We start from the raw sequence: 10,272 nt of genomic DNA on the forward strand, positions 1-10,272 counted from the left end.
TTCACGAGTCACATCTGTTACGTAATGCCATGCTTAATTTTGTGAAAATTGTGATCTGACATCATTTGTATAATGGCAGCAAGAAAGAGTAAGGGTAACATTGAAACATTGACAAGAACATCGAGGACTAATTAACACAACAATTTTCTTATCAAAAAAAAAAAAAAAAAAACACAACAATTTTATATAATCACAATCACATGATTCTTGCTTTTATCTTCAATTTAATACCGTACTTTAAACATCCGATACTATCATATTATAAATTTAATTGGAATTTTTTTTTTTTTTTTTTTTTTTTGAGATGTGGTAGAAAACCAATTAGTTTAGTGTTTATTTTTCTTGGGGTGATAATGTTCATGATTGATACAATAGCTTTGTGTGATTGTGTCTGATAATACTAGAACTCATGCAACATACTTGATGAATACAAAATCATCAGTAAGTTAATCGTTCAAACTCGTAGTGTCAGAAGAGATGGAGAATAAAACACTTAGTCCAAACTCATAGATGAAACATTTACGAAATGCACCAGTGTGGTATCGGCCAAATACTCTCCAATGACTAAGTTAAAGTAAGAAAATTAGGAAATTTTACTCATATCTTGGAATAAAGGAGGCTTGGTGCTTATATAGTGTTCTAGGGCTGACCATGTTCCTAGGAATTTAATCATTTCCCTTGTAGGGAGTGTAATGGAGGGAGTGGGTAATGACACCAAGATTTTTGGGCTTGGCTTCCCATATGAGGTGGATAGGAATTAGGAGGAGGATTTTTAGACGTGGTGTGCAAACTTCACTATGTGGAGATGATGAAGTGGAGGACACACAAAGACTAAGTTTCTAAGTGTCATGGGTCGTCCGTATCCACATTCCACAGGTGCTAAACAACTGGCACTAAATGGGTTACTTAGCTAGTTTGTCATTTGGATTACTCTGTTGATTCACTATCGTCAGACGATGGAGGGTACCATGCAATTTATTCATGTTAGACGTTTCTAGACCTTTTTGTGTCAATAAAAATATGTTCAATAAGTATTGATCTGATATCAAAACACGACATGTAATATATATAGATATATATAGATATCTCATTTTGCAACCAAACACTCAAAAGCAAAATCATAATTTCAAATCACTTCAGGAGCAAATATGGAAAATGTAGCATTCTAAATGTGATGATTGGATCATCCAGTCAAAAGATCATGGTTTGACATTAATAAGCATTTTTACATATCATGTGATTCTAAATAACTAATTTTGATTGGTTCTTAAATAAATAAATTTTACAAGATAATTATGATTTATGATTTATGATTTTTTTTTTCCCCCTGTACGTGAAAATGTGGAAAATTTTTAAATAAAACATTATGGACTAAAAAAAAGACTTTTAAATTCATAATTATTAGAACACATATTTCTTACTATATCTTACTAGTAACATTTGCATGTGGGAGTGTTACCTCAATATTGAAAATACATTGCATCCAATCTTTTGCAGATCATGCTTAAGTTAAATAATATTTTAGATAAGTGAGTTCCGGTTAACTCACCTGATAAAGTCAATTGTTGTTGAATAAAAGATCTAATTTTGAGTTCTGCCTCTACCAAAAATCGATTGGTATCTTGAAGTTTTTGGTTTGGGGTGCCAATTGGCTTTGAAGAGCTGTAATACGCAAGTATAGTTTTTGGATAATACGCAATTATGCATTGTGATTAGAACATGAAGTGTTTCAAAATCCTCTAAGAGTAACAACTTAACCATTTGTAGGATCAATTGTCATTTTCTTTGTTCAAGCTTTTTATATGTGTTTAAGGTTAAATTTTAGACATTTTATACGAAATTATACATGAATTCAATTTTACCATTTCTAATTACCTAAGTGGCTTTTTACACAAGTTAAAATTCACGATATAATTAGCCTTGAAATTATAATGATTTTTCAAAAAATTAAACAATTGACACATTCAATTTTTTTTTTTTTTTTTTTTTAAAGATGATGATAATCTTAGTGCAATAGTCCCTTCACACGCACTACCCGTGAGCTCAAAGACTCTTCTATTTTTTTTTTTTTTCTTTAAATGACAATGTTTTCCATTCATCCTATTTTAAGGTCGATGCGTTTTCCAATCAGAGACATCCACACAAACTAATGACTTGCTATTTCAATTTTCATTTTTTGGTGTTAGGTCTCATCACACCCCTAGCTATGTGGGTGATTGGCAAATGCATAATTATCGTTGGACAAATGCATAAATCTGGAATTGGAATGAAAGAGAAATTTGACATTAAACCAAATAAAAAATTAATATAATATTGGAATGATTATTTACAATAACTTTCTCAATCCTCTATCATTTATTATAAACTATGATACTAAAACGATAATGTAAAATATCAACTAAAATAATGCAAAATCATGTTTCGGTCCATTCTAACAATTTCTGTTCATTCAGTCCAATTTAGTCCATTTTGATTTTTTTAGAGAATTTACAGGGGCCAAAGGAGAGGAGAGGGTTTCTACTGATGTTAATAATAATAAATTATCAAATTTGTCCTTACGATGTCATTTTATATATTTCTTTAAATTGAGCAAAAATATATAATTGAAATAGCATTGAAGTCATTAGTTTGTGTGGATGTGTGGTGCAATGTATCATCACACTCCTAACTAAATTAGTGATTGGGAAATCCATAATTATTGTTGGACAATTGAATAACATTGAATTGGGATGAATGTAATGTTTTGACATTAAACCTAAAAAACAAAAGCCTCTAAGCACACAAATAGCGTCTGTGATGAGGCTCTTATTATTTTATTGGGATATTTATATTTTTTTTTAATGGGTTGAATGAAATAATAAGAGACCCTGCACTCTAAATGTGAATGCACTAATGAAGGGTGGTTTTTGGTGTTTTGGGGTGCTAAAATAACATTTTGGGAGTTGAGCGCCCTGAATTTGAATGCTTTAGTTGATGTGAATGTACTTGGAACTAAGTACTTAAAATTAACCAAAAATTGATTGGTGTCTTATTCTGACAATGAAGAACTATCATTAAAAGCAAACGCTACTCTCTCAAAAAAAGGAAAAAAAAAAAAGGTACTTAAAATTAAGGTTAAAATGCAAATTCCACTCTCTAAGTTTAACTGAAATTTATTTTAGTTTTCTAACTTTACTTTCATATAATTGAATTATCTAAATTTCAAATTTATTCAATTCAATCATTCCGTCCAATTTCGTTAAAAAATTTCCATTAAAAAAATATATTTCTCACATGAAAAAAATCTATAAAATTAATAAAAATATTTTATAGATTTTTTATGTGAGAATTTTTTTTCAAATTTTTTTTTCATTAGTTAATTGCATATTTAACATTAATTTTTTTAATGACATTGAACGAAAATGCATGAATTGAAAAAATATAAAACTTAGATGGCTTAATTGAACAAAAATAAAATTAGAAGACTGCATTGAATTTTAGTCAAACTTAAAGGATATAACATGTATTTTAGCATAAAATTAATTGGCACACCCTTGAGTTTCCAATAAAATGTAACTAAAAAAAAAAAAAAAAAAAAAAAACTAAGAATTCATGGGAAATTATCAGACCAAAGCTTCGAAAACTAATGCATGAATAGATTCACTTGGACATTCCACTAGACCAGAGATATTTCCAATCATTGGCTGCCTCTAAAACCTCCTTGAAACCTGATTCTCTACTCTTAGCTTTAAAGCTTTTTTCTCTTTCAAAAAAAAAACTTTTTTTTGGATAATTTGTCAAACCTCAAAGAATCCTAGATGTCTTCATTAAAGATATCATAAACTATCAACCAATTGAGTTACAAGACTTTTAGACATTAAGTCTTTGATTTAACTAAAAATATAAATGACATCTCCTTAATCATTTAAGTTTCTTAATTGGACCTTAACTTCTAATTAATTATTTGTGTATTAATATATTTCTTTTATTTATTTTAGGCGAAAACCACATTTTTGTTATACATTTTCACGTGATTCCCACTTTAATCTCTATCTTTTATTTTCACCGCTTTTACCCCTATTTAGAAAAACATCATCCATTTTAATCCTTTCCGTCAATGCCTTAACAGCAAAATCCTACGTAGCAAACAGAACTATTAAAATAATAATAATAAATTTTATTTTGGCATTAAAAAATGCCACATCAGCATCTAAATTAAAAAAAAATTATTAATTTTAACTAAATAAAAAAAATTAAACACAAAAAATCACATGAATTAAGATCTAAGTGTATCTTGAATAAGAACAGCAAGAATACAAACCTAGATCTAAGAACAAGAATAACATTTTCCTTTATTTGACATTTTTCTCTTTTTCTTTTTCTTAGAAAGCAAACAGAAAACACAAACCCAAAAACCAAAATAAAACCAACACAACTCTCTCTCTCTCTCTCTCTCTCTCTCTCTCTCTCATCAAAGGCTCTACGATTCATCACCCACTAGTCCTTCTTCTCTACCGTCAGATCAAGCGACCTTGACTCCCTCAAGTAGCTCTTGGATAAGCTGTCTGGAGATGACCCATCAGATGCTTCCACCATCTCCGATCTAATGGCTTTGCAAAACAATGTAGGGGAGGCTGGCCTATTCTTGGCCACAGCCAATAATCTACATGAAATTTTTAGCTACTTGCTTAGCTTCTCTGATATTCAAACCCCAAATTTTCAAATACTTGATTGGCGTGGATTTGTTGACTAATCAGTGGGTTTGGTGACTGCTTTGATGGGTTTGGTGACTAATTAGTGGGGTGGATCGTTGGTTTGGTGACTAATCAGTGGCAGGGGTGGTGATTGGTGGTCTGATTTGTTCATGTGGGTTTCAAATTGCAGGGTTGGTTGGTTGATTGGATTCATTGTTGTTGTGGGTTTCGGACTTGCTTGAGGTGGATTTGTTAAGTTCAACTTGCTTGAGATGAGTTTTTCTGAGTTAGAGAATTTTTTGTTTGGATTAGTTGTGTTGTATTTTTGGATTGATTTGGTACTTTGAGGCTTTAGGATTTGATGATTTTGCTAGGTTTGAGAAAATGGTGATTTTGAGATTTTTAATTTTTGGATTTTAATTTCTGGGTTTGTGTTCTTGTTCAAGACACACTTAAATCTTAATTCATGTGATTTTTGGTTTTTAATTTTTTTTAATTGAAATTAATAAATTAATTTTTTTTAATTTAGATGCTAATGTGGCATTTTGTAATGCCAAAATAAAATTTTTTATTATTATTTTAATAGTTCCGTATGCCACGTAGGACTTTGTCGTTAGGACATTGACGAAAAGAACTAAAATGGATGGCGTTTTTCAAAATAGGGAGTAAAAGTGGTGAAAATAAAAGATAGGGACCAAAGTGAGAATCACGTAAAAATGTAGAGACAAAATTGTGGTTTTTGCCTTTATTTTATTTTGTAGTGATCATAGGATAAAATAATGTAACCTTCAAGACAAATTAACTAATTCATCAATTCAACTCTAGAAACTATTAAAATTATGGTAATTATGGTCAGGTAATGCAGGTATTACATATTTGGCCCATTGATGCCAGTTACACCACTAACTCTACCACCACAAAGGTATAGGGAATGTGCAACCAAGACTAAGTGCTACTATTGTTAGCTCAAAAGAAAGGATACTAAGTGCTACTACACAAACTGAGCTTTCATGAATTATTTGGCATACCATTATGATTTATGAGAGACTTCTATATCAACCATGTGAACTGAGCTGAACCCTAGTTCATCATCTCACTTCGAGAAGCCAAACTATGCTATTCAGTGAAGACCAAAACTCAGTCTACAAAGCCTTCTACCTACAGATTTATCTACACTTTTTTTTTGGGAGGAGGGGGGGGTGCTCAAGCAGCACTTATAAGTTGTAACTATTCATTTCTAAAATGTCTTCTGTTATTCATTTATTTTCCTTATGTACCTGCAAGGATATGGACTAAGAAAAGCAAATCATTAAACACACCTTTTTTTTTTTTTGGCAGTTGCACTGAAAGAAGGAGAAACAGGGAAAAGTAGTATTAGAGTTTTTTAAGAAACGGTTACCAAGATGTATGAACAGCTAAAGCATTGACCAACATATAGCAGCAAAGGGGAAAGCTCTGAACTCTTAAATGAAATCAACTAAACCAAACAAAGGTCACTGGTAAGGATTTCTTGAGCCACAATAAGAAACTTCTCCATGAAAATAGTAGGTAATCATGTCATACTGTTAAATCATTGACATAAGGAGAACAAGGCCAAGTTGGCCTGAAGTACGGTACTATTTTACTGGATTCCCACGAAATTGAAGAGCCACGGCCTTGATAATGAACCACTTCCAGCCTTTTGCTCTCAAAGTCATAGAGAAATATATTTGATCCTGATCTAATGAAGACAGATTCAGAATTCCGAGGAAGGAATGACAATATTTGGGATTCTTTAGAATGCTCAGTGAAAGTTGGATTCTGCTTCCACATTGCTCTGAAATTCAGTTTGTGTCTTAAAATCCACCTTTCCCCTGAATGAGTACTCTTGTATATGGATGAGTTACTACTTTGTTCTTTCTCAAGAACCCATATCTCAATGCCCAATGTACTGCTTTGACCATACTGCAAAAGTCCATCAGAGGACTCCCCAAGAACAGACTCTTCATAATCATACGACAACTCACCAGCTGGTAGTTTAATCAAGGATATACGCCTCAGTCCAAGATATGGATCATAAATAGCAAGATTTCTTTGTACTGCAAACCAGTGAACAACACCTTTGATCACAGTAGCCACAGTTCGAGGACACAATGCAAAACTTGAAGAGCAAGTGAGAGTAGATTGTTTCCATGTGCTGGTCTTTGAAGAGAAAGTCTCAATGGAGACAGTGTTGACATCAACAGGTTTGCATACACATTTTGCACGAATGACCTTATAGCAGATGGCATCATCACGAGAATCCTCAATAACGAATGCCATGCACAAGCTTCGATAGAACTGCTGTGGTTGAGGAAGTTGGTATGGTTGCTTTGTGATGGGATTCCATACATGATAGGTCATTGGGTGGCGACCACAAAGAAGAAGGCCATTGGAAGAGTCAATGAAATAACCAAGCTGTTTGAGGATCCCAGAAAACTTTAAATCATCACCTTCTTTACAAGTGGACAATAATGGAAGTGCAGGCTCCCATGGGGGACGACGGAAGCCATCTCGAGGTCTTCCAAGGTATAGAAAATTGCATACAAAGAAGCCCAAAAGATGAACATTTTCCCGCCAATGAGAGTGGTAACTAGAACGAAAAGAATTGCTACATATCAAATGAAGCCACTTCTTCGATACAAGAATGAGTTTAAAAACGGATTTTTCTGGCAGTCGAAGGAGAATTTCACATAAAATATCATCAGAGGCTAATGCAGCATGAACACTATCGTGGGCCTTTCTCTCATACTTCATTTCAACAAGATTATATCCTGTTAAAGAACATTCCCACTACATCATTGCAACAACTAAACAAGGTTTGAAAATGCCTAGAATATAATAATATTTTTTTTACACAGCTCAATTGACATGAAGAGAGACAGATGGGACACCACTCAGAAAATATTTAAAACAGAGAAATAGAGAGCATAAAGGAAACTTCATGTTGAATTAACATTAATGAATTTGAAAAAAAAAATGTTATTTATCACAAAAATTTGGTAATGCTAGGATTGGGACAAATTGATTAACGCCTGTTTCATAGTAATCTTGCCACATGATTGCCATGGAGTCAATTTGCACTACAGAAAATGATAGTTGGATAGGAAGGATCCTGAAAATTACTTATCAAAAAAAAAAGGAAGGATCCCAAAAATGGAGAGACAATTAATGATGTTCCCAATGTTTGTAAAAGCGTCAAGCGCACTTAAGCAAATAGGCCTCTTGGAGCCTAGGTACAAAGCGCAAATGCGCGCCTAATTGAAGTAAAACACACATTTTTCAAATATAATATATAATAACCCTTAATAGAAATATTTGCAATATAATAAATAAATATATAACATAATAACTCAAAATTCATATATTTTACATATTAGGTAAGTGCAATTGTAGAATGTTTGAAAGGTCAAATTTTAATTAAGATATTTCAATTCTTAATATTTTATTTAGTTAACTGAAAACAATTATCAAGGGACAATATCATAATAATCAAGTTGTAGAAAGTTTAAACATAACATTTTATATAGTTCTCTTTTTTTTTTTTTTTTTTGGGAAGATATATAGTTCTCTTGTACTTTATAAAAATACAACCATAATAGTTATGATGAAATGATGTATATAGTTCAATCAACATACATCTAAAAATCAAAGACCAAAAGGCACAAGAATAGTAAATTAATCTTGTTCATATCTTTTAACATATAAATAAAATAAAAGATTTTGTGTAATACAACACCTTAAAAATAGTGTTTGTATGGTAAATCATTGGTCCATGTCATTTCTTTCAAGATCAAGCAATTAATTTTGATGATTCATATTGTTTTTAGCAATAAAATAAAAAAGCGTGCTTAGGTGTGCTTTGTGCATCTTCAAGAAGCGCCAATAAAGCGTGCCTAAAGCGCGCTTCATTAAATGAGCTTTTTTTTAGACAAGCAAAGCACTTAGACCTTGGGGCTTTGAGCTTTAAGCTTTAAGCGCGGTTTTAAAAACACTGGATGTTTCTCTTAATTTTAGAGACATAAGGTCTCCTTTTAGATTTTCTCTTAGACATCATTAAAGAAGGAAAATTAAATGTGATGATAAGAGGTCAAAAACGAGTAAAATGCTACATAATTCCAGAATATCTGTTCCAATTGTGGGAAGAACCAGCAATTATCATTATTCCCTCTCTCTTCATATAATTGTATTTGCAATCAGGATTAGCTTTCTAAGAAAGTAGGTTCCAATTTTACAGAAGGCAATACAAAGTAATTTTTCTCAATTTGTGAAATACGGGGTTCATAAACATTAGTCACCGCAAGAGTTGACATAAATGTAAAAAACATAGACAACCCAATCATTACTAAATTGCAGAAAAACAAATGAAAACCAAAAGAACTAGACAACCACCAAACTTTACAATCACAAAGGGCACTAACGAGTGTTGTTTGGTTCCCCAGAAACTGAAGGAAACTTTTTTTTTTTTTTATAATTTTAATTTTAAGTTTGAAACTTTTGTTTTTTCATATTATTTGAGACCCATTAAAACTAAAACTGAGCCTAATAAAATCACTTTACCAAGTACAGTTGAATCTTTCAAGCTGATTTCTTTTGATACCAAACCAGCTAAAAAACATAAAACCCAAAACAACCAATTTCTAGGATTCTACTTTCTTAGCAAACAAATGAATCAATAAAGCCAAAACACAGATAAAGAATTACATTAAAATAAATAAATAAAATTTTACCTTTCTCTCTAGTCTCCAGTCTCCACTGTTCTCATCTGCTCAACAGACAACAGCTCAAGGCTCAAGCAAGACAGCAAGCTTGAAGCTCCTCCGCCTCCTCAGCCTCTCTCTGATTCTCTGCTCTCCGCCTCTCTCAAGTCTCAACTGCTCACCTCACCGTATCAGGTTCTGAGGTTCAGGAATCAGGTATAAAATTATAAAATATTTGGGCACAGGGCACTCCATTTTATTTAAGTTTGGGCCTTCAAGGTTTTTTTTTTTTTTTTTTTTTTTTTTGGGTGGGTGGGTCTTATTAATAAGTTGTGTCAGTGTTATGGCTGTGCTTAAATTTTTGTTATGTCTCATTTGCTCTACACTTGAAAGTTATTTTTTACTTTAGTCTTTATAAATATATTGTTTTATTAGAAATGTCTACTAAAAAATATGCATCTAGATATAAAAAAACTTAAAAAAAGAAAAAAAAAGAAGAAAATTTAATTGAGTCTCAAAAATGATCAATGGATAAATTGATTATTAGTAATAAACAAAATATAACACAAAATTTAGATGAAAATATCATAAATGAGTAAGAAATTCACCAAAATAATTTAGAAGAAAATGATGTTCAATTTTGCAATACAACAAATCTTGATAATGAACTTCAAAATAATTTAGAAGAAAATGAAAATAATGATGAAAAATATAATATAAAAATATTAAATAAACATTAATTTAATTTAATATATAAGTATAAAAAATGCCCCATTTTCAGTTCTCGCTTTAGGCCACAAAATGTCTAAAGCCGTCCCTGTTTCCCTCTCATCCTCTCTCTGCCTCAACCCACGTCACACCGTACTCCATGGCTGACCACC

At 31.7% G+C, this 10,272-nt stretch overlaps 1 protein-coding gene across 1 annotated transcript; it reads right to left on the reverse strand.

Moving 5' to 3' along the window:
* Window positions 1-6,108: 6,108 nt before the first annotated feature.
* LOC126717518 (F-box protein At5g03970) lies at window positions 6,109-9,638 on the reverse strand. The gene is made up of 2 exons (XM_050419281.1): window positions 9,422-9,638; window positions 6,109-7,465 (listed from the first exon to the last, which is right to left on the reverse strand). The coding sequence occupies exon 2, from the start codon at window positions 7,446-7,448 to the stop codon at window positions 6,231-6,233; it is 1,218 nt and encodes a 405-aa protein (XP_050275238.1). The 5' UTR covers window positions 7,449-7,465; window positions 9,422-9,638; the 3' UTR covers window positions 6,109-6,230.
* Window positions 9,639-10,272: the final 634 nt, after the last annotated feature.

Source organism: Quercus robur, chromosome 3 (genome assembly GCF_932294415.1).
Source record: "Quercus robur chromosome 3, dhQueRobu3.1, whole genome shotgun sequence".
Taxonomy (NCBI): domain Eukaryota; kingdom Viridiplantae; phylum Streptophyta; class Magnoliopsida; order Fagales; family Fagaceae; genus Quercus; species Quercus robur.